General features: G+C 45.5%; 2 protein-coding genes across 3 annotated transcripts; one reads left to right on the top strand and one right to left on the bottom strand.

Annotated features, from left to right (window-relative positions):
* Window positions 1-1,990: 1,990 nt before the first annotated feature.
* On the top strand, window positions 1,991-7,180 carry LOC123426482 (nuclear transport factor 2-like). 2 transcript variants are annotated; one of them, XM_045110322.1, is made up of 9 exons: window positions 1,991-2,399; window positions 2,490-2,630; window positions 2,742-3,090; window positions 3,183-3,418; window positions 3,926-4,088; window positions 4,172-4,293; window positions 4,388-4,453; window positions 6,077-6,143; window positions 6,701-7,180. In XM_045110322.1, exons 1-9 carry the CDS (start codon window positions 2,316-2,318, stop codon window positions 6,940-6,942), a joined length of 1,470 nt encoding a protein of 489 aa, XP_044966257.1. In that variant the 5' UTR covers window positions 1,991-2,315; the 3' UTR covers window positions 6,943-7,180. The 2 variants fall into 2 exon arrangements, with proteins under 2 accessions (XP_044966257.1, XP_044966256.1); XM_045110321.1 differs by having other exon boundaries at window positions 2,490-3,090.
* Window positions 7,181-11,087: 3,907 nt separating this feature from the next.
* On the bottom strand, window positions 11,088-14,613 carry LOC123426481 (chloroplast envelope quinone oxidoreductase homolog). Its single transcript, XM_045110319.1, has 4 exons — window positions 14,349-14,613; window positions 13,262-13,403; window positions 12,094-12,185; window positions 11,088-11,923 (listed from the first exon to the last, which is right to left on the bottom strand). Exons 1-4 carry the CDS (start codon window positions 14,427-14,429, stop codon window positions 11,231-11,233), a joined length of 1,008 nt encoding a protein of 335 aa, XP_044966254.1. The 5' UTR covers window positions 14,430-14,613; the 3' UTR covers window positions 11,088-11,230.
* Between the last annotated feature and the right edge of the window lie 9,482 nt (window positions 14,614-24,095).

The raw sequence follows: 24,095 nt of genomic DNA, 5'->3' as shown, positions 1-24,095 counted from the left end.
TGGATTTCACGTACAATCATGACTGCAGATGTAACCGCGAGTTTTATTTATTTATTTATGGTTATTCCTGGAGACAGGCGTACTATTGAGAGTTTTTTCATGTTTGATGGCATTCATCACCTTGGCAAGACTTTTAGAACATAGAAGTAGCCGCAAATTTGGGGCATATTCGACTATTTCTGTGAAACTTCCCGTAACAAAAGAATCACACACACACTTGTCTTTTAAAATACTGTTTCTGTTGAAGTGTATTTGAGTTTGCAGTTAATTCATATGTGAAAAGCTTAATGACACTATGGCTCAACATTGCAGAGTCGTCTGAGGGGGAAGGTAGATACCAATGGCACAATTTCCGCTCTTTTGGAGGAGAGAATCAACCAACACGCTACCTTGGTTCTTTCCGCAGAGGTCAGTTTACATTACCTCTTCCCTTATTCCATGCAAGGATCTGTTATTAGGGGTAAGGACATTAGGGTTAATAAGGTGTATGAGCAATTGTTTTCAATGGTTTTCCCCTGATAGACGATTTGGAGGGCCGTAGGAATCTGAGTTGGAAGGCTGATTTTGATGTACAATCTTGTGCAGGTTGATCATCGGAAGAAGGATAACAAATTTGGGATTGACATCAACGTTGGAGAGTAAGATAATGAGATGAATTGTTGAGAGAGGCATGTACCTATTATAGCAGTTGGCATTTGTTGACAAGGATTGAGCCAATTTGTGTTCTATTATCATTTTGTTTTCTCACTCCACTGGGTTGATTACTTAGGAAATGCCCTCGTCATCATTAGATTAAGTTTGCATATACGTTCTCCAGTTAAGTTGAAGACCATCTGTGTAAATTTTCTGTGTGATGCAAGAGAGAGGTATAAATGGGAGTCGACTTAGAATTGTTTCATGGTTTTGTTTATTGACATAATTATCACAGCTTATCATTTACTCTCTCCGTTTCTAAATACAAGTTTTTTTAGAGATCTTTTAACTTCATAGGGACGTATATATATATTAAAATATAAGATTCACTCACTTTAGTCAGTATGTAGAATATTAAAATATTTTAAAAAACTTATATTTAGAAATGGAGGGGGTATTTGTGTATAGTCAAGATCGTATGACTCCCATCCAACACTCGTCAACACCCCTTCGAGCGAGCAGACACATTATAATCTGACGGGGCATAGCAGGATCGAACACATGGCATGAAAAAAAAGTCGGAGGTTCAGCTTTTCTGATGGCGGGAAGGAAACTACTTAGGCATGATCACTGAGACTCAATACACGAAACGCCTCATAATTGCAGGATGCTCATGGGCCCCAACTCCTTACATGGTTATGGCACAAGTTGTGTTATACTTGTCAACCAATATAAGACGTTTTAAAACATTACTTTATTAGTGATCTAAAATGTCTTATATTAGTTTACAGGGAGTACTTGTGTGACACTCGCTAAATTCCACCAGGTAGAACATCTTTAGAGTTTTGAAACCAAGATTTTCATGACAGAAGCCCCAGTGTCCAGGTAAGAATCATTATATATTCAAATGTCACAAAATTAGAAGAATTCTTTGTATAACAAGATGTCCGTCAGACCGCCTGGTTTCTGGACGAGCGCGTGGGACTCCATCATCAGGTCGCGTCATACTCCGAAAAACAATAAGATTATAAACTATAACCGATGTTTATCGGAACCGGATATAAAAAACTAACACATGGAGCAAGTTTTACGATATTTTTAGCCCGTTGCAACGCACGGCCATTTGTACTAGTAGGTACCAAACGAAACACAACGGAGCTGACACAAGTACACAAGGTAGGAGTAGGACCGGGGAGGCTCCACCTTTTTGTGGAGTTGGGGTTGGTCAAAATCTAATTCAAATCCTACCCTGACACGTTACACGGGTGTGTGGCGTGCGTCAGATCAGATCGCGGCAACCGAAAGCACGGCGCGCATCTCACATCCTCGGCCGGCTGGAGCAGATCACGGATGAGTGCCACTGGCTTGAAACCCCAGCCCCAAATGGGCAAAAACCAGTGGGGAAAACACACGCACTCCCTGGCCGTCCCATCGCGGCCGTCGAATCTCCCACGCAACGGCCGCGGGCTCGCCCCCCGCGCCAGCCCTCGCCTCACCCCACTCCACCCTCCACCACTCTCCCATTCCCGTATAACTCCCGCAGCCGCCGCCGCTCCTCCCCCTCTCTTCCTCCCTTGGCCAAATTTTGCGGGAAACGCGACGCCACCCGGAGAAACCCTCCTCCCGCACGCCGCCTCCCCCTTGCCAAAACCCTCGCCCCTCCTCCTCCTCCTCCTCATACGATGGCCGCGCCGACGCCTCCGCCCGCCGCCCCCGCCCCCGCCCCCGCCGCCGCCGCGCCAGGACCGACGCCGCCGGCGCAAGTGGTAAGCTGGCGACTCCCCCTCCCGATCCGTCCGTTGCCGAGCTGGCTCGATCCGCCCTGACCCGATTCGCGTACGGTGTTCGTCTTCCAGGTGGGCAACGCCTTCGTGCAGCAGTACTACAACATCCTCCACCAGTCCCCGGAGCTCGTCTTCCGCTTCTACCAGGAGGCCAGCCGCATCGGCCGCCCCGCCACCACCGGTGCCGACATGGATACCGTCACCACCATGGAGGTACCGCTCACTCCCCGTCCCTTGTTCCCTCGGTTCAGATCTGGGCATCTGGGGGCTGGCCTTGAATGTTGGGAGACTTTCTCAGGGGTTCTGAATGGTTTCTTCCTGCAGGCGATTAACGAGAAGATCATGTCCATGGACATCGCGCGGGCGGAGATCAGGGGTGTGGACGCGCAGGAGTCGCTATGTGGCGGTGTGACCGTGCTCGTCACGGGCCACCTCACTGGGAAGGACGACGTCTGCCGCGAGTTCGCGCAGTCCTTCTTCCTTGCGCCGCAGGAGAAGGGTTACTTCGTGCTCAACGACATATTACGTTATGTCGGCCAGGGTGAGGCCGACCCGTCATTGCCGCCCCCTCAGCAGCAGCTGCCGGCACCGGAGTTGGATGCAGTGGTTGCCCCTGCTGCCGCCCTGGCAAATGGTACTGTTGCCCCTGCGGAGACTGTGCCTCGCGAGCAGGGTGCGTAGTGTGTAACATCTCGAATTTCTTTACAATTATTTTCCTGTGAACCACGTGATCCTTTGTTAAATTGCACATTGTACTGTTTGTAGAGGCTTCGCCGCAGCCAGAGCCGATTCTCTCTGAGTCTGTGCCTCGTCCTAACGAGGAGGATGATCCCAAGGAGGAGGTTTACAACCCACCGAATGAGGCGGAGGTGCCTGTTGTGGAGGAAACACCGGTTCCTGAGGTCATAGATGAAGTGCCAAATAATGTAGCAACCTCCATACCGGTTTCGTCTCCCCCTGTACCGCATGAGGAGGCCCCTAAGAAGTCGTACGCTTCAATTGTAGGTCTTGGTAACCTGTTATTTTCGTATAAATCATATATGTCTGATATTTAAATTGTATATATTTCATAGTCTCTAAATCTGAGCCTAAGAGAAAAGATATAACTGTCAGTCCTTTACAGGTTCTGCATATATTGAAGTCTTGCGTGAAGATGTTTAATCAATAGTTAAATTTTATGGGGTTTTAATGCTTTTATTAAAATCTGGAGGGTAAATGTTCACATGAAGCTTCTATGGTCTCACTTTTAAGGGTTATTTTTGTTGCTTAACTGATTCTGGATTGACAATACTACAGAGCACAATAAATATTAGTGAGTGTTCTTACTTTATCTTTTGCTGGAGAACATAAATGGAAATACATGTTATATACATCACTGTCGTCTATCTAGTGCCTTTGGTGGAAGAATTGTTTGAAGCTTGTTGATGTTGTGGATGATATGTACGTTGGCTTATGAATTCACCTTTTGAGATTATCAAATTATCATTACCATTATTGTTTTGCTCCAGGTCAAAGTCATGAAAGCAGTTCTGCCACCAAATTCCGCCGTTCCTTACAGGCCTGCACCACCAAAACCGGAGAAGCAAGCTCCTGCTCCTGCTCCTGTTGTGGCTGTTGATGCTCCAACTTTCAGTCCTAATCCTGAGAGCAGCAACATTCAAGACCCAGAAGGTATTATCTACATTCAATATTGCATAAAAAACCTTCTTAGTACACTAGCATCTGACAGAAATACTTGACAATCTTTTTCAAAGTTGATGCGCTTGCGGTGTATGTAAAAAATCTGCCCCTACATGCCACACCAAGCCAATTAGAAGAGGAGTTCAAAAGATTTGGTACTATTAAACATGATGGTATCCAAGTTAGAAGCCACAAGGTATGTTTTCTTATCTCAACATGATGATAGTGTTTTTTTTTTCTTCAGTAAACATAACTAATATCTTCTCTTGTATTTTCATTTGAAAACACAGATTCAAGGGTTCTGTTACGGCTTCATAGAGTTTGAGGATGCCAGCTCAGTTCAAAGTGCACTCGCGGTAATTTTAGTCTACCTATTAATTCGTCAGCTTGCTCTCTGTTATTGAACGATGCTTATCAGTTTTTATTCTAGTTGCATAATCCGTGTGTAGCTAATGTGAATACCTGTAGTGAGTTTGTTTTGGGTGATAACGTTCTTCTAATTCTTCTTTTCCTTCTATGTCTGTTGCCTTGAAACTTTGTTTTAAAAACTTTGTCTTACCTAAACTACTAAAAACAAAGCAAGTTTGTTTATATACTTGGTTGGTGCTGCCTTTGGTTTCTGGTCCAAAGGATCATGGGAAATGGAGAGCAGCAGGAAATATACTTGATTGGTGCTTACTTCGATTTCTTGATAGGGAAGGATGGATGTATGGAGCTATTGACTAGCGGATAAAGTTTTTATCACTCTTTTTTGTTACTAGTTATACTAGGTAACTCCTAATATAGACATACTAGCTGGAATGATGGATGTATTTATAGAAAATAAAATTTAGTGCTACAATTTAGTTAGGGAGTGTGTGAGCTGGAATTTCAAACCCTATTCACGAGTCATTCACTATCTGACTCTCTGTAGAGAATGCTCTTCCATGCTCTTTGCTGTTCCATTTACAAGGTTCTTGAGGAATGTACCTTTTCTTTTGCTTGATATAGTTGTTTTTGGTCATGCTATCGTGACGACATTTAATTGTAGCTTCCACTTGTTCTCGTGCCCTCTTCATCCTAGATTGTGCTTGTCCGTAGTTTTGGCGACTTAAACTGTTACATATGTTTGTTTCAGTTCGGCTGTAAACGAATACCATGTCGGATAACACCTCTCTTTACGGGTGATGATTGCACCCACCTCCTTCTGGAAACAAAAAAAGCTGCATCGCTTTTCTCTCTTCCTGCACCCTAATCCTCTTTTCCATCCATCACATATCCCACTCACATACCCTTTCCTCTGACCTCTTTCCTGCCAAGAAGCAGAGACATGTTGCTCCATGTGAGAAGCACCATCATGGAAAGAGCAGTGTCGGGCTGTCGGCCACTGATATTCTTTACCCTTAGAACGCCTGAATGAACTTGAACGTCTGCGAACAAACTATATTGTCGAGTGGTGGCGGGAGCAAGCCATGCAGCTGGCATTGCTGTAGATGTGGTGGAGATCGGCCGAGGGTCAGATCTTGGGTTGCTTTGATTTGCTTGTCCTGCGCTGCTCGCTTGGTCGATTTGTTATTTGTGAAATAGATGTGGGATCAATTGGGTTGGTTAAATCAATTTCAGGTCAATTTTGTTAGATTTTGTTTTGTTGCATCTTACCAACAAAGCAAGCGGAGGATAAGATAAGAATTAATTACGTTACAGTCCGTAGCTTAAGACAAACAAGTGTCTGATTTTGGTCATGCCTTTTACACCGCTGGAGTAATCCGATCCCAATTAAGTTTAAATTGCTTATTTTGAACCAAGCAGTTTACATTTCTGGAGTAATCAGATTCCAATTAAGTTTACACTCCTTATTTTAAACGAAATATGTTCCTGGATTGTTAGTTATGCATCTGCTTTTGTTTTCTTCTCTTAATGAATCGACTTCCACAAATGCCTAAATCAATTTCATAAGCTCCATACTGACATTTTCATTTTATCTGATTAACCCTTATTAGGCTTCTCCTGTGACGATTGATGACCGACCATGCCATGTTGAAGAAAAAAGAACTCCTGGTTCACGTGGTATGTTTCTGAAAGTCGAACTAGGCCCTGACTGTAATAATGTACTACCTAGTTGTTGGTCTTGTGCGAGAAATTCCATATATATTTATATACTTTTTTAATGATAATAATGACAATGAATGCATGACTAATCCACTGTGATGTAGGTTATGCTTGAAGTTTCAGTGTTTTGACATTTGAAATGTTGGCATGGAGTATATATTTGGCTCACATGTATTATTATTAGCACTTCCATTTATTCCAGTTTAAATTAATATTATTGCAGCCCACTGCTTGCCACTTCTCATTTTAGTCTACTACTATGTATTTGTTTGTATATTGTGCAAATTACAATTTCTGAGATGAACATGAAGCACATAATGTAATCGCTGGCAATTATTTTAGATGCAGATGTGGCTAAAACTTACACTGAAGCACCCACCCTTGTTTGTACATAATCTAATTTTATTCGAAATATGACAAATTGCATTTTCCGTATTGCTTGAAAAAATAATGATGGATGTCTGCTGTTTTTCTTCAGTTGATTGATACATGTGCTGTTTTCTTCTGGCTTTCAGGTAGTAGCAGGGGAAGGTTTCCACCGGGTAGAGGTGGCAGCTTCCGAGGTGAAGGCATGAGAGGCCGTGGTAGTTACACTGGAGGGAGAGGCTATGGAAGGGGCGAGTACAACTATCGATCTGAGTATGGAGGCAGAGGCGGTGGTAGAGGTGGGTCAGGTCGTGGAGGTGATGTTGGCTACCAGCGGGTCGATCACTCTGCCACCGGTGGTCGTGGTGGTGCCCGGGCAGCCGCAAAGTGAGTTCGGTAGCTATGCGTTGGTAGAAGTTTGCTATTTCATTGTCGTTGAACGTACTAAGATTCACAAAAAAGGTGTGTCGTGAGCTGGGTTCCTGTGAGGTCGTTGTCAGCGTATTCAGGTCATAAATTGATGTTCTCCTTGTTTTGTGGCAAGGAAAGCAGTGGTGATATTGGTTACTAATTGTAGAATATTACAATCTATTCAGATGCAGTCCTAGTAAGTTTTGGCATTCTTTTGAGCTGATGCGTTGGATTTTATTTACGTATTATGTTACAAATCAAAATCTGTTTTCTTACGGTGGCAAATCAAACATCCGAGATGACAAATGGATGGCAATTTTAAGTAGCATTGCCACGTTTAGTTTTTTTGTCAGGAATTGCTCTGCTTGCTTAAAAAAATTGCCATCCTCGCCACATCATAATTCGCCAAAAAAGTTAAGATTTGGCACAATCAAAATTCTGTTGTCAGATTTTTAGCATTTTTGATTGATTATTTATTAAAGTGGGTCATTTGCTTCGCACTAGACGGAGTACAAGGCCGATTACATTATCGTCACGACTGAGAGAGAAACTAGCTTGCTTTGCTGTGCATTTAAGTTTAGTTTTTATTAAATGGTTGCGTAATTGTTTAGAGTTGCTGAAAATCACTGCACCAAACCGCCCATTATGGGAACGAGTAAGAGCATGGTTAGGCCCTGTGCAATGCAGGTGCTTCAACTGAAAAACCCGTTTTTTTTTATCAGACTGCTTAGCACAGGTGCTTAGGAAGAGGCATGGAAGCAAACTTTGGCTCCCGATGCCAGCCGGTGCTTGCTCTTCTCAGTTACTCCTTTCGTTTCAGTTTATAAGTCCGGCACATTTATAACTAGGTCGTCAATTTGATCAACTCAATAAGAGGCATATATAACAAAAAATACATCATTAAAAACTTTAGATGTTTTATTTTTTAATGATATATTTTTATGTTAAATAATATATTTTATATAAGTCAAATTAATGATTTAGATACACGTGCATATCTTCTAAACTACTTCATCTGTTTCTAAATATAAGTCTTTTAAGATATTTCACTAGGAGTCTACATACGGAACAAAATGAGTGAATCTACACTCTAAAGTATGTCTATATACATTCGTATGTAGTCCATTAACAAAACTTCTTTAAAGACTTATATTTAGGAACGGAGGGAGTATGATAGAAAGAGTAGCTTTGTTGTACCTTAATCAATGCAATTTAGCACTTAGCGTTGTAAGGTACAAAAGTTTTGAGACGCAGCTTTAGTCTTTTTCTTTAAGCACCGGTGCATAAGCACTAGGTGTTGTACAAGGCCTTAATAGGTTAGCCAACTTATAGTTATTCATGTCATATATAGTTACCATTTATAGTTACTCATACAATAAGATTAGCTATAAGATTGACTATAAAAATATTATTTTCTTCGTTTTAAAATAAGTGTCGCAATTTAATATTAAATTAAGTGTCACCAATCTTCTATATTGGTGACGATCTTCACCCTCTTTTCCTTGAACATGACCTTCCTCTCTTCGAGCTTGAGCTTCTTCTCCATTGCTGTCATCAACAATTTGAATCTTTCCGTCGTCTCCTCCTGTGCGAACGCCTCACGCTTGTCTCTTCCTCCTTCGTCAAGATGTCCTAAAACCTCTCCGTCAGCTTGGCCGTCACACCTTCTCCACCCTCTCTTCCTCCCACTTCTTCCCCCGTAAAGCCCTTGTAACTTTCTTCGGCGTTCTTAGGTTGGATTGGCAGGGTCATCGGTTTCATCCTCATTGGCTTGGGTGGCGGTCTTGGCGACGAAAAGGTTTCACTTCGGTTGCCCATTCAACTTCAACCAACAACTCATGAAAGTGAAGAACTTCTTCCCCAATTTCTTGTACAACACACAAACACGAGTAGACTACAAAGTGAAACAATGTCGACAATGCATACCCGTCTAGTGAGCAACAAAACAATACATGTCTGACTAGTGATCAACAAAACTAAAGGATCAACTTACTTGCTTGGTGTTTTATGCATCGCTAGGCCATCGTGCGATGAGATGCTTCAATTGCCCGCAATTCTTGGACACAGCCTCTTGAATGGTGTACCATTGTTGGTTGAGGGACTTCAATTCACGGTTATGGGTAAGCGCGTCGGAGTAGGGCGCGAAATGCTTGTGTTAATGGAACCATATGTGAATGTTCCCCCAAAAGGTTGTGGTGTTTTGCTCCGTGCCATGGATCGGATCAATGCTAGTGGCCAACCATGCATCGCACAACAGCTCGTCCTCCCGCATGTGAAGCTTTCTCCTCTACCTTTCTTCTTCGGATCACCGACTGTATCATCCGAATCACCGTCGTTGCCTTCCTCCTCTCCTTCCCCTCCCCTCCGGTTACTGCTCGGCGACCCAATGTTGTTGTTGTTGTATGCCATCACTGGTCTGGGTGTAGGACTGACGTGTGACCGTCTGGGTGTAGGACTACTGTTGCTGGTAGTTGTCGGGCTGGATGGGATCCGACTTTTCCACCTGCCCATCCTCGTAGCCCCCTCCTCCTCCCTCGCCTCCATCGTGGATGATATCGAGCATCTTCCTGTCCACGTCGTACGCCGGCTCCCCCACTCTAAGCATTGCAACAAATAGCATGCCATCACCCATCTACTCCCCGACCGCCGTCTACGCCTGGACAAGCTACGGTGAATAATACTCGGAGAAGAGCGGCACCGCGTTAATGTCGATGGTGTAAGGTAGCGTACCAACGGGGGTTCCGAGCTACTTGGCGGCATAATACTACAAAGGCTTGTAAGGCTCCAGCCGCGACGCCGTTTATATCGTGGGTTTGTCTGTTTTGCGATGTCCGCCACACCCGCGCCGACCGCCTCGTCGGCCATGCCCATCGCCACCATCAAGCCCACCGACGGCCAACCACTTCTTGAGCTTCCCCTCCTTTGCGACCTTCACTTTGGCACGTCGAATTTTCCGCGGCGACGAGCTGATCTTCCGAACGAGTGTGATACTCGAATACTCCGTCACGCACCCGTGTCAGCTCCATTTTCGACGGCTTCTCTTACAGTTCCATGCATTGACGGCGAAAGAAATGAGAGGATGGGAGAAAAGAGCGAGAATTGGGCGGAGAGCAATGGGGAATGAAAGAAGAGAGTGGCGGTTTTTGACGTAGGAATGCTAAATAGCACGGGCTCCGTCTTCTTTTTGGATGGGCAAGAGAGTGGAGAACGTTTCACGTGCGTCTCCGATGAAGAAAACACATCTAAACCATCCACATCGCGTTGGATGACTTCTACTCCCTCCGTTCCTAAATATAAGTCTTTCTTGAGATTCCACTAGTAGAATACATACGAATGTATATAGACATACTTTAGAATGTAGATTCATTCATTTTGCTCCGTATGTAGACTTCTAATGAAATATCTTAAAAGACTTATATTTAGAAACGGAGGGAGTACAATCGTTGCACGTGTATCTCCGGTCAAGAAAACACATCTAAACCACCCACATCGCGTTGGATGACTTCTACTCCCTCCGTCCCATAATATAAGTCTTTTTAGATATTTCACTAAAGGACTACATCCGTAATATAAGTCTTTTTAGATATTTCATTAAAGGACTACATACGGATGTATATAGACATGTTTTAGAGTGTAGATTTACTCATTTTGCTCCGTATGTGACCCTTTAGTGAAATCGCTTAAAAGACTTATATTTAGGAACGGAGGGAGTACAATCGTTGCATGAGGTTTGAGGGTTGGCGTTGGAAATGCCGTTAGACATGACTGTTGCAGCACTTGGTGGTGGTTGCACAAAGCATCAGCGAAGTGTATTTTGACAGCACAATGCAATTGTCTTATGGTAGCCAGTTTTTTGCAACTCATAGCTCTCAATACCCTTATACGTACTATAATAAGATAGATAAATAAAGGGACATCACCACAATAAACAAACGCACAAATGACTAGTCAGTTTTTTGCAACTCATAGCTCTCAATACCCTTATACGTACTATAATAAGATAGATAGATAAATAAAGGGACATCACCACAATAAACAAACGCACAAATGACTGGTCTGTATGTTTACATCCTACGTATTCGTCTCCACTGTCTGTATGCAAGTCCTTTTGTAATACTCCCTCTGTTCATAAATACTTGTCCTAGAAATAGATGTATCTAGATTTATTTTAGTTATGGAGATACGTCCATTTTGTACATTTCTAGAACAAACATTTCTAGAACAAGTATTTCCGGACGGAGGGAGTACTATATAAGCATCGACGACAATCAGCTCTCCATCTCAACAACAATCTTACCAGTGGCATGGCCATCGATACTGCTTTGCCACGCCTTGCCTGCGTCGCTCAAGGGGAACCTCGAGTCGATCACCGTCTTCAGCTTGCCTTCCTTGAGCAGCCCGACCAAGAACTCCAGGTCCGCCTTGTTGGGCGACAGGAGCAGGGGCACGAGGCGCTTCTTGGAGAACGTCACCCAGTGCAGCGCAGATGTGAGGATGGCCGAGAAATTGGGGGTGATGTCGATAACTCTCCCGGCGTCAGTCAGCAATGGCTGGAAAGACGACCAGCTGACACCGACGGTGCAGTGAACCACGCCGTCGTACTTCCTGCCGGAGGGGCTCTGCAGGCTCGTCCCCTCTGGGGTCTTGTAGTCCATCACCTCATCCGCGCCCAAGCTCTTCACAAGATCCATGTTGCGGGCGCCGCAGGTGGCGGTAACATGAAGGTTCGCTAGCTTTGCAAGCTGCACCAAGTACAGGCCTACGCCGCCAGAGGCAGCGGTGACCAACACGTTTAATGGCTTGCCGGTGCCATCAAACTTGGCACCAATGGACCTCAGTGCCTGGAGCGCAGTGCCCGCAGCAATGGGAAGCCCAGCACCCTCAGCTGCAGAAACCTCAGCTGGCCTTTTGACAGTCAGGTTTGCGGACGCTACTGCGTACTCTGCGAGTCCACCTCCGTTCTGTAACAGCAAAAGTATTGTCACATCAATCAGCTTTGAACAGCAAAAACATTGTCACATCAATCAGCTTGCAGCAATTTATTTTTTAAATGAAGTCTGAAATCATCTTCTTTCAAAGTATGAAGATGACAAACAAAATATGTTGTCATGAGTTAATGAAGTTCACTCACAAGAGAGTTCAACATGGCGACGACTTGATCGCCTGCTGTGAGACCTTTTACTCCAGGACCAACATCAACAACTACTCCGGCAACATCAGTCACTGCAGGAAAAGGAGCAGTAGAGATGCAGCTATCAGCAAGTTGTCTGATGAATTGAGCAACACACACATATATGTTATCTTTATCATAAGCTAATTATCAGGTAAGAGCAGGGCCGTCGACAGGCATGTGCGACCTGAGGCCCGTCAAAACATGGGGGCCCCAAATCGTTGTGTCATTAGGAGGCCCATTAGCGACAATTACCCGAGGGAAAAAATCTGTCCTGTGTTCGGCTAATTATCCCCGAGTCGCCCAGCCCTAAATCTACATGGCGTGAAAGTATTCTCCTAATCTCCGGTTTGTCTGCGCGGCGCGCCGCCTGCCATGCCTCTGCCTTTTCGTCTGCCCAATCAAGTTGAGCCGATCGATTGGGCTGGCCAGAAGGTCTTTGCCTTCACATCTTGTGAGTCCTAATTCTTGAGTCCATATTTGAGCCCTATTGCCCTAATTCTGTTCGTAGTATTATATTTTAGAAGCAAGTTTGGTCGACGTATACACCATATCTAGGAGAGCCATATACTAGGTCCAGGAGATCAAGTCAGAATTTTCCATCCAAGCACATACTATAACTTCAGGCCTATGTTTATATTTTCTTCTCTGTGTGATCAGTCGCTAGGTTTTAGATTTATTTGTGTGATATTTTCTCTCTTCTAGCTAGTTTAGCTGCTCTTAGTGTGTAGAAGCAGAATTTCTTGTGACAACTCATTGCCCTACAGTAAAAAGGGTCAATAGATATATTTCAGTTCTCTTCTTGTCTAGAAATAGGAAGTACCATTTTGGTGCCGAAAAAATCATTTAAAGTTATATAGATTTATCATATTTTAGGGTTTCATTTTGCATTTCGCACCGAGGCCTCAAATTCCTGAAGACGGCCCTGAGTAAGAGACATCCTGGATAGTTATTAAAGGTGAGAACCAAATAACATATAGCAAGACTGAAAGACAGACATGATCAAATAACGTTCTCATAACTACCCTTGGTGCTATTTTGCTCTGTACATAGGAAACCTGCAAACAAAATTCATGATTGATAGAAAATGGCTAGCATCTACGCAGTGACACTATGAACGAGGAGTTACCTGGGATAAAAGGCAGTCTACGAGGCAGCAGAGGCCGCAAGTCCCCTTTCTGTATCTTCCAGTCAACTGGATTGATGGTTGCAGCTTGCAGTTTCAACAGGACCTCATTCTTCTTTGCTGAAGGGACGGGGAGTTCTACATGCTGCATCAGAGGGATTTCAGAATCACATATTTATAGGTTTGACTGTTTAATCTTCATGGAAGAAGGAAATCTTGATGTTTAATGTTTTCCTTTCTTTTCAAAAATCAAACTCCTTTGACGTGTTTGTTAAGCGGCAAAAGCGTCAAGTCGTTAGTCAATTCTCTCTAAGCTAAAAATAGGGATTGTGATAAGAATCCCCTGTCAACCGACTGAGTCACAATCAGTGTTCGCACAACTGACTTGGTCATCTCAATATTATTAGGATTTAGAGGTGCTGACACGGGAGTCACGAGTTCAGGGCATGTGCTAACTTTTAAATAATAAATATCCGATTCGCTCACAAATGAGCACTCACTCGTCATGAGAATATATTTGGGATCCAGGAGTGCTGACTCATGGTTCACAATACGAAAAACTAGTATTGTGCAGTGCTTTTTCCGAGCATCCAACAGCAGGTATGCGCGACCTACATTCAACTAATTTCACTGTAACATCTTAACTACTCCTAATTCCTAAAGCCAAGTAGACACGAGAAAGAGAGTTCATATATTATATATCTAGTGTAACACATACCACCAAAGAAACCACTCAAATACTCAACAGATCATACAAGCACCCAGACCCAGTGCCCATCACAAATTATACAGTAAAAGCCACCAGAGCAAAGTTCTATTGCTTCAGCAAGCCACAGCTAGCTACATGACTGCTTGTCTTGCCATAGAAAACAATTCAAAAGAAAGGATTCAGGTGAACTGACTGCGATCTCCACAGAAGGGGATCCATACTCTAATACTCCTACTTGGTAGTACTAACTAGTCAATTAGCCAGTGAATCGGCCAAATCATCCAGCACCAATCATACCAATCTCGCGCGCCGACCCGAACATACAGCAAAGCAATAATATTAACAAGCTTCGACCCGCTACCCCGAATAGTAACTGCTTACCTTGAGGCCGGCGGCGCCACTGCCGCAGGCGTCGTACTGCACGGCCCGCATCTTCGCCGGCGTCGACGCTGGGGTGGCCATGGGATGGGGGAAACAAGAGAGCGAACGGAGGGGAAGAAGCCTCGTGAGTATCGTGACCGACTCGTGGGGGCCGGCTGTTTTGCGTGTGCTTTAGCTTGATGCGTGGCCGGAGATGCTCCCGGTTAGCTGGTTTGGTTGGCTCTGTGGTTCTTGGGGTACACGTCCCCGTGTCTCTCTGGGCTGAGATCTATATACGCACGCCGACGCGAGGTATCCTGGGTTTTGACGCGTGGGCTCACCCCGTCGGCGAGGCTGGGCCGTATGCATTATCTGGTAGGTTCTAGAAGGCCCGCTGATGTGTATGGGCGGGCGGGCGCGGGACACACGGCGCCCATTGATGTGTTGGTTGGTTTGGTCCCGCCCGCGGCAATGTGTGAAAAGCGGCCGTGCCGTTGCCGCGCCCGGCCGCGTGACACCACCGCCGACGATGGTCGCCTCGCCTTTTTTTTTTTAAGAATTCCCCACACTCTATTAACTCAAAATATTGTCAGGTACAAATAATGTTTGATTTCTCAGCCAACCAAACATATCTGTCAAAAGACAAAGAAACAACCGCTCTAGCTTAGGTAGTCCTCGACGCCGTCGAGCTTCGTTGGACCCGCTGTGGCCCAGCGTTGGATGGGAATTGGGCCTCTTGGTCCGTGACGGTCTTGGGGTAGGCAGGGAGTGCAGCGAGCCGTGTGGGCTCTCTTGTCAGTGGCAATGGTCGGTCAGAGCATTGAGGGGCGTTGACATCCCCTCTTTTCTGAGACGTGGCTTGTCTCAAGCCTCAGCCGCGGTGAAACAGTTTGCGTCATCTCCTTATCTTCCCAACTATCGCTGGAAGCAGCTTAACCAGACTAACGAACGAGCACCTGCTCGAACAATGAGCCATTCTTCTTGCACCAACGGTGTTGCAAGACTGCGACAGGCACCACAGAAGCTCGGAAGAAGAATGCCTATCGAAGAGTAAGCAATGATACAACTGGGAAACGTGGAAGACGTGGTGCACTTGCGAATGCTTCGGGAGTTGCAGTTTGTAGGCCGCGTCATTAATCTTGGCGATAACGCGGAATGAATCGTAGTACTTGAAAGCCAATTTGTGATTATCTCTTCGCGTCACGGAAGTCTCGATATATGACTGGAGCTTGAGATAAACTTGATCACCGACGACAAAGGTGTGCAGAGACCTGTGCTTGTCCGCTTGGGCCTTCAAATGTTGCAGCGCCCGGTTTAAGTGTTGATGAAGAAGTTCCTATATCATCGCTCTTTTGTCTAGACAAGAATGGAGAGAAAGGGACCTATCATTCATCGGTGGGTGTAATGCCCCACTACCATGGCTCATGCCCGAACATGATGCTGGAATGATGAGAGGAATTGTACCAGAACTGTGCCAAGGGAATCCAGTGGCTCTAGTGGCTCGGGCAAGCATGGACGAAGCATCACAAATATGTTTCGACACACTGATTTACCCGTTTGTTTGACCATTCGTGTGGGGGTGATTAGTCGAGCTCATTAGGAGTTTTGTGACTGCATAATTGAATAGCTCACACCAGAAATGCGTGGTGAAAACATGATCATGATCGAAGAAAATTAAGCCAGGGAACCCATGAATCCTGTAGATGCTAGACATCTAGAGGAGCGCCACTTTGGATGATGTGTATGCGTGTGCCAAATGTAAGAACTGGGCAAATTTCATACGCTTATCGACGATCACCCAGAGGCAATTGAACTTCTCAGACCGCGGCAGGCTGTCGATGAAGTCCATGATGATCATATCCCATGGATGCCGAGGAATGGGCAATGGCTCCAACAACCCCGGGGACGCCGATCGGTCGGGCTTGGCTTGTTGGAATATAAAACAACACTACACATACCACATGTCATGGGATTTCATCTTGGGCCAAGCAAACAAACTCGTGACATGCTGGAAAGTTACTAGAAATCTAGTGTGCCCCTCATTGGACTATCATGGAATGCTGCTATGCTCTTCTGTTCCATGGATGTGGAGCCGCCCAAACAAATCCTGCCCCGAAAATGCAACATGTATTGCTCGAGAGTGAAACGGTCCTTCGGGTCTGCGCATATATAACTGGCAGCTCCAAAAGATTTTGTGCATGGGGGTTGCAGTTGTAACTAGCAGCTACATCCTCGAGTGAGCTCGGTTGACAAGTAGTAATATCGAAAAGCAGTTTCGGAGATTGGGCGTGTGAAAAAGCATCAGCGGCCTTGTTCTCGCAGCCTTTCTTATAACGGATGATGTACCAAAGCCCTATCAATTTGGTGAAATCCCGTTTTTGCCACGGGGTCGTCAAACGCTGCTCTTCGAGATGAATGCGACTTTTCTCATCAGTCCAAATGACAAACTCACTTTGCTATTGATATGGCCGTCACTGGTCGACCGCAACCACTATCATAAGGTACTCCTTCTCATAAGTTGAGAGCCTTGATAGCGAGGACTGAGGCTCTTGCTCATTAAAGCAATAGGATGGCCTTCGTGTCGTAGTACCGCCCTGATGCCTTTTTCGCATGCATCGTCTCTATCGTGAAAGGTTTACTGAAATCCGACAAGGCTAAAACAGGCGCTGACATCAATGGCTGCTTCAAGAGGAGAAATGCCTAGTTGGTGTTAACCATCCACACAAACGGGATGCCTTTCTTTAGTAGGTTGAACAACGAGTGACCGATGATGCCGAAACCGCGCATGAACCTGACGGTAGTACCCTTCTAGCCCCAACAATTTGTGCACTGCCTTTGTACTGTTGGTGTCTACCATGATTCCACGAGTTGAATCTTGCTAGGATTTGTGGCCACCCCCCTGACTGCTACTTACATGCCCCAAATACGATAGTTGCTGCTTGCCAAACTCGCATTTGGACCTCTTAACTTTGCATTGGTACTAGCGCAAGAGCTCAAGGACTTGATGCAAATGCTCCAAACGTGTCATCCATGACTTGCTAAACACCAAGATGTCGTCGAAGAACACGAGGACACAATCCGAAGGAGAGGGTGAAGAGTATCTGTCATGGCTCCATTAAACATACCAGGAGCACCCACCAGACCAAACAATAACAATTTGAACTCATAGTGCCTCGAATGGGGTTGGAAGGTCATTTTGAACTCCTTGCCCTCCGCCAATCTGATTTGGTCATAACTGGCTCGCAAGTCTAGTTTCAAAAACCACCTTGCCCCATGCAATTCATCTACCAACTCCTCGATGATTGGCACATGGAACTTACTGACACGAGTCATGTCATTTATATGTATGTAATCGATGCACAACCTCCAGGAAGCTTCTTTTTTTCTTAATGAGGATTACCGGAGAGGAGAAGTTGCCGTGACTGCACCGAATCACCTTAGACTAGAGCAGTTCTTGGACTTGCCGCTCGATTTTGGACTTAAGTTCTGGCTTGCGCCTATAGGCGTGGATGTTGACTGGTTGTGCATCGAGCATGAGAGGGATTGTATGATCGCGGGAGCGCCAAGGCGGTAGGCCCTTGGGTTCCCCGGACACATTAGAAAATTCTGCCAACATATTTTGCTGGTCTTAAGGTTCTGGTTGGTCAATCCCCTGGTCGGTGCTCACTAGTTACAAGAGGAAAATGTGTAGAAGGGAGCCTTGATGATGTCGTTGATGCAAGTGAGTGTTGTTGATCACGTGACAAGTGGTTGAACGAGCTTCATGACCAAACAAACTTGTCGAGCCCAACGGAGTGGGAATTTGGAGATGCTTGTTCTTCCAATCAATTATCGTTAGAGTGTGTTGCTCAAAACAATCCATCACAAGCATGACATTATACACACCCAACAACATAATCTTCATAACAAAATCGAGGCCGTGGGAAGACCAACAACATGCCGGAATCAAGGCCGAATAGAGAAGTTTGCCTCCATTAACAACTCTAGGATGGCAAGACTGCCACAGAGGTACTGTTCCTGTCATGTGTTTAGCTAGCTTATCGTTAATGAAGGAAGTAGAACTGCAACTATCCACCAAAATGAGCACCTCTTGGTCTTGCATGGTGGTGAGCAACTGAAATGCTTTAGGTGGAACACCGCCATCAATTGCACGTATGGAAATTGCCATGTCTGTGTCACACTCTTGATGAACCTCGTTGCCACTGTCAGGAGAGGAGTTGATGCCGAAAAGATCAAGAATCGCCTCAACCACATGCAGTTGCACAATGGAAGGGCATACGTGACAGGACCCCATCGTTTGCCGCACTTGAAGCATAAACCTTGGGCTCGCCGGTAGTCCCATAGTGCCTTGACCTTAGATGTGTCCGCTCGCGCCGCTTCGTTGCTGTGGTGATCCCAGCCTCCCGTCATGGTGATGGATCGACTCACAAGTGGTGGCAGGGGAAACCCTATGCCTGGTCACGGTGTCGGGTCGGGTGGGCGAGGAAGGGTGTCGAACACCCCATCCGCTACCTCCTCTTGCAACAAGGCGAGGGCGCACGCCTGTACAGCTCGGATGGTCGCTACACCAGGACCACCGTCCGGATATCCTTCTGCAACCTCTCCACAAAATGAGTGAGGAAATAAAAGGGGTGGATCATGTCAGAATATGAACTCTAAATGGTTAATGATCAATTCGATTTTTTCAATGTAATCTGCAACCGAAGAAGTTTGTTGGACAGTGTAAAACTGTCGGATCAACATTTGGTGTCGACCGTGGCTGAAACGCATGCACAACAACATGATTAAAGCATCACAATCAAACTTAGGGAGATATTTTTGGATGGATTGTAACCAAATCGAGCCAAGTCTAAAAAATTCAGGGCAGCCATGGGTACCCAGAACGACGGTGTAATCCCAAACATGTGAAAATATTGTTCACAAATATTCTTCCACAAGTTTGTCTTCTCCCCTAAAAATTGCAGGAAAGAGATGGATGGATGCGTTTCCCGAGGTCGTTGAGCAGTTGGCTGGTGTTGGGCGAATGGGGATAGGAGAGAGGGGGAGAGGGAAGCATCACACTAACCCTTCAGGCCTTGTTCGGTTCCTTCAAAATTGAAGGGGTTTGGAGAGGATTGGAAGGGATTAATGTTGGGGAACGTCGCATGGGAAACAAAAATTTTCCTACGCGCACGAAGACCTATCATGGTGATGTCCATCTACGAGAGGGGATGAGTGACCTACGTACCCTTGTAGATCGTACAGCAGAAGCGTTAGAGAACGCGGTTGATGTAGTGGAACGTCCTCACGTCCCTCGATCCGCCCCGCGAACAATCCCGCGATCAGTCCCACGATCTAGTACCGAACGGACGGCACCTCCGCATTCAGCACACGTACAGCTCGACGATGATCTCGGCCTTCTTGATCCAGCAAGAGAGACGGAGAGGTAGAAGAGTTCTCCGGCAGCGTGACGGCGCTCCGGAGGTTGGTGATGATCTTGTCTCAGCAGGGCTCCGCCCGAGCTCCGCAGAAACATGATCTAGAGGAAAAACTATGGAGGTATGTGGTCGGGCAGCCGTGAGAAAGTCGTCTCAAATCTGCCCTAAAAGCCCCATATATATAGGAGGAGGGAGGGGGACCTTGCCTTGGGGTCCAAGGGACTCCCAAGGGGTCGGCCGAGCCAAGGGGGGGAGGACTCCCCCCCAAACCGAGTTGGACTTGGTTTGGTGGGAGGAGTCCCCCTCCCTTCCCACTTCTTCCCTCTTTTTTTTTCTTTTCCTTTGATTTTCTTATCTTGGCGCATAGGCTCCCTTGGGGCTGTCCCACCAGCCCACTAAGGGCTGGTGTGTCCCCCAAAAGCCTATGGGCTTCCCCGGAGTGGGTTGCCCCCCTCCGGTGAACTCCCGGAACCCATTCGTCATTCCCGGTACATTCCCGGTAACTCCGAAAAACCTTCCGGTAATCAAATGAGGTCATCCTATATATCAATCTTCGTTTCCGGACCATTCCGGAAACCCTCCTGACGTCCGTGATCTCATCCGGGACTCCGAACAACATTCGGTAACCAACCATATAACTCAAATACGCATAAAACAACGTCGAACCTTAAGTGTGCAGACCCTGCGGGTTCGAGAACTATGTAGACATGACCCGAGAGACTCCTCGGTCAATATCCAATAGCGGGACCTGGATGCCCATATTGGATCCTACATATTCTACGAAGATCTTTATCGTTTGAACCTCAGTGCCAAGGATTCGTATAATCCCGTATGTCATTCCCTTTGTCCTTCGGTATGTTACTTGCCCGAGATTCGATCGTCAGTATCCGTATACCTATTTCAATCTCGTTTACCGGCAAGTCTCTTTACTCGTTCCGTAATACAAGATCCCGCAACTTACACTAAGTTACATTGCTTGCAAGGCTTGTGTGCGATGTTGTATTACCGAGTGGGCCCCGAGATACCTCTCCGTCACACGGAGTGACAAATCCCAGTCTTGATCCATACTAACTCAACTAACACCTTCGGAGATACCTGTAGAGCATCTTTATAGTCACCCAGTTACGTTGCGACGTTTGATACACACAAAGCATTCCTCCGGTGTCAGTGAGTTATATGATCTCATGGTCATAGGAATAAATACTTGACACGCAGAAAACAGTAGCAACAAAATGACACGATCAACATGCTACGTCTATTAGTTTGGGTCTAGTCCATCACGTGATTCTCCCAATGACGTGATCCAGTTATCAAGCAACAACACCTTGTTCATAATCAGAGGACACTGACTATCATCGATCAACTGGCTAGCCAACTAGAGGCATGCTAGGGACGGTGTTTTGTCTATGTATCCACACATGTAAATGAGTCTTCATTCAATACAATTATAGCATGGATAATAAACTATTATCTTGATACAGGAATTATAATAATAACTATACATTTACTATTGCCTCTAGGGCATAATTCCAACAGTCTCCCACTTGCACTAGAGTCAATAATCTAGCCCTCACATCACCATGTGAATTACATTGTAATAAATCTAACACCCATACAGTTCTGGTGTCGATCATGTTTTGGCCGTGGAAGAGGTTTAGTCAGCAGGTCTGCTACATTCAGATCCGTGTGCACTTTGCATATATTTACGTCCTCCTCCTCGACGTAGTCGCGGATGAGGTTGAAGCGTCGTTTGATGTGTCTGGTCTTCTTGTGAAACCTTGGTTCCTTTGCTAAGGCAATGGCACCAGTGTTGTCACAGAACAAGGTTATTGGATCCAGTGCACTTGGCACCACTCCAAGATCCGTCATGAACTGCTTCATCCAGACACCCTCCTTAGCCGCCTCCGAGGCAGCCATGTACTCCGCTTCACATGTAGAATCTGCTATGACGCTTTGCTTGGAACTGCACCAGCTTACTGCACCCCCATTAAGAATAAATACGTATCCGGTTTGCGACTTAGAGTCGTCCGGATCTGTGTCAAAGCTTGCATCGACGTAACCTTTTACGGCGAGCTCTTCGTCACCTCCATACACGAGAAACATCTCCTTAGTCCTTTTCAGGTACTTCAGGATATTCTTGACCGCCGTCCAGTGATCCACTCCTGGATTACTCTGGAACCTACCTGCCATACTTATGGCCAGGCTAACATCCGGTCTAGTGCACAACATTGCATACATGATAGAGCCTACGGCTGAAGCATAGGGGACGGAGCGCATATGCTCTCTATCTTCATCAGTTGCTGGGCACTGAGTCTTACTCAATCTCGTACCTTGTAACACCGGCAAGAACCCTTTCTTGGACTATTCCATTTTGAACCTCTTCAAAACTTTATCAAGGTATGTGCTTTGTGAAAGTCCTATCAGGCATTTTGATCTATCCCTATAGATCTTAATGCCTAGAATGTAAGCAGCTTCTCCTAGGTCCTTCATAGAGAAACTTTTATTCAAGTAACCTTTTATGCTCTCCAAAAGCTCTACGTTGTTTCCAATCAGTAATATGTCATCCACATATAATATTAGAAACGCCACAGAGCTCCCACTCACTTTCTTGTAAATACAAGATTCTCCAACCACTTGTATAAACCCAAATGCTTTGATCACCTCATCAAAGCGCTTGTTCCAACTCCGAGATGCTTGCACCAGTCCATAAATGGATCGCTGGAGCTTGCACACCTTGTCAGCATTTTTAGGATCGACAAAACCTTCGGGTTGCATCATATACAACTCTTCCTTAAGGAAACCATTAAGGAATGCCGTTTTGACATCCATCTGCCAGATTTCATAATCGAAAAATGCAGCTATTGCTAACATGATTCTGACGGACTTAAGCATCGCTACGGGTGAGAAGGTCTCATCGTAGTCAACTCCTGGAACTTGTGAAAAACCCTTTGCCACAAGTCGAGCTTTATAAACGGTCACATTTCCGTCAGCGTCCGTCTTCTTCTTAAAGATCCATTTGTTCTGAATAGCCTTGCGGCCTTCAGGTAGTATCTCCAAAGTCCACACTTTGTTCTCATACATGGATCCTATCTCGGATTTCATGGCTTCTAGCCATTTGTTGGAATCTGGGCCCACCATTGCTTCTTCATAATTCGCAGGTTCATTGTTGTCTAACAACATGATTGACAAGACGGGATTACCGTACCACTCTGGAGCAGCACGTGATCTCGTCGACCTGCGTGGTTCAACAGAAACTTGAACTGGAGTTTCATGATCATCATCATTAACTTCCTCCTCAACCGGCGTCGCAACGACAGAGGTTTCCCCTTGCCCCGCGCCACCATCCAGAGGTATAAGAGGTTCGACAACCTCGTCAAGTTCTATCTTCCTCCCACTCAATTCTCTCGAGAGAAACTCCTTCTCGAGAAAAGTTCCGTTTTTAGCAACAAACACTTTGCCCTCGGATTTGAGATAGAAGGTGTACCCAACTGTCTCCTTTGGGTAACCTATGAAGACGCACTTTTCCGCTTTGGGTTCCAGCTTTTCAGGCTGAAGCTTTTTGACATAAGCATCACATCCCCAAACTTTAAGAAACAACAACTTTGGTCTTTTGCCATACCACAGTTCATATGGTGTCGTCTCAACGGATTTTGATGGTGCCCTATTTAAAGAGAATGCAACTGTTTCTAATGCATAACCCCAAAATGATAACGACAAATCAGTAAGAGACATCATAGATCGCACCATCTCTAACAAAGTACGATTACGACGTTCGGACACACCATTACGCTGTGGTGTTCGAGGCGGTGTTAACTGCGAAACAATTCCACATTGTCTTAAGTGAGTACCAAACTCGAAACTCAGATATTCACCCCCACGATCAGACCGTAGGAACTTGATCTTCTTGTTACGATGATTTTCTACTTCACTCTGAAATTGCTTGAACTTTTCAAATGTTTCAGACTTGTGCTTCATCAAGTAGACATAACCATATCTACTTAAATCGTCAGTGAAGGTGAGAAAATAACGATATCCGCCGCGTGCCTCCACGCTCATCGGACCACACACATCGGTATGTATGATTTCCAACAAGTCACTTGCACGCTCCATTGTTCCGGAGAACGGAGTTTTAGTCATCTTGCCCATGAGGCATGGTTCGCACGTGTCAAGTGAATCAAAGTCAAGTGACTCCAAAAGTCCATCAGCATGGAGTTTCTTCATGCGCTTTACACCAATATGACCCAAGCGGTAGTGCCACAAAAATATGGCGCTATCATTGTTTACTCTAACTCTTTTGGTCTCTATGTTATGTATATGCGTATCGCTATCGAGATTCAATATGAACAATCCT

This window comes from Hordeum vulgare, chromosome 2H, assembly GCF_904849725.1.
Source record: "Hordeum vulgare subsp. vulgare chromosome 2H, MorexV3_pseudomolecules_assembly, whole genome shotgun sequence".
NCBI lineage: Eukaryota > Viridiplantae > Streptophyta > Magnoliopsida > Poales > Poaceae > Hordeum > Hordeum vulgare.
This window is presented reverse-complemented; position numbering and strand designations above follow the sequence as displayed.

Bases quoted from the DNA above. Each gene is read 5' to 3' on its own strand.
- LOC123426482 (XM_045110321.1), top strand. From the start codon at position 2,316: ATGGCCGCGCCGACGCCTCCGCCCGCCGCCCCCGCCCCCGCCCCCGCC. The intron at 3,091-3,182 runs GTGCGTAGTGTG...TACTGTTTGTAG, and splicing joins GACTGTGCCTCGCGAGCAGG to AGGCTTCGCCGCAGCCAGAG. The intron at 3,419-3,925 runs GTAGGTCTTGGT...GTTTTGCTCCAG, and splicing joins AGAAGTCGTACGCTTCAATT to GTCAAAGTCATGAAAGCAGT.
- LOC123426481 (XM_045110319.1), bottom strand. From the start codon at position 14,429: ATGGCCACCCCAGCGTCGACGCCGGCGAAGATGCGGGCCGTGCAGTAC. The intron at 13,404-14,348 runs GTAAGCAGTTAC...CCTCTGATGCAG, and splicing joins GTGGCGCCGCCGGCCTCAAG to CATGTAGAACTCCCCGTCCC. The intron at 11,924-12,093 runs GTGAGTGAACTT...TTGCTGTTACAG, and splicing joins TCGCCATGTTGAACTCTCTT to AACGGAGGTGGACTCGCAGA.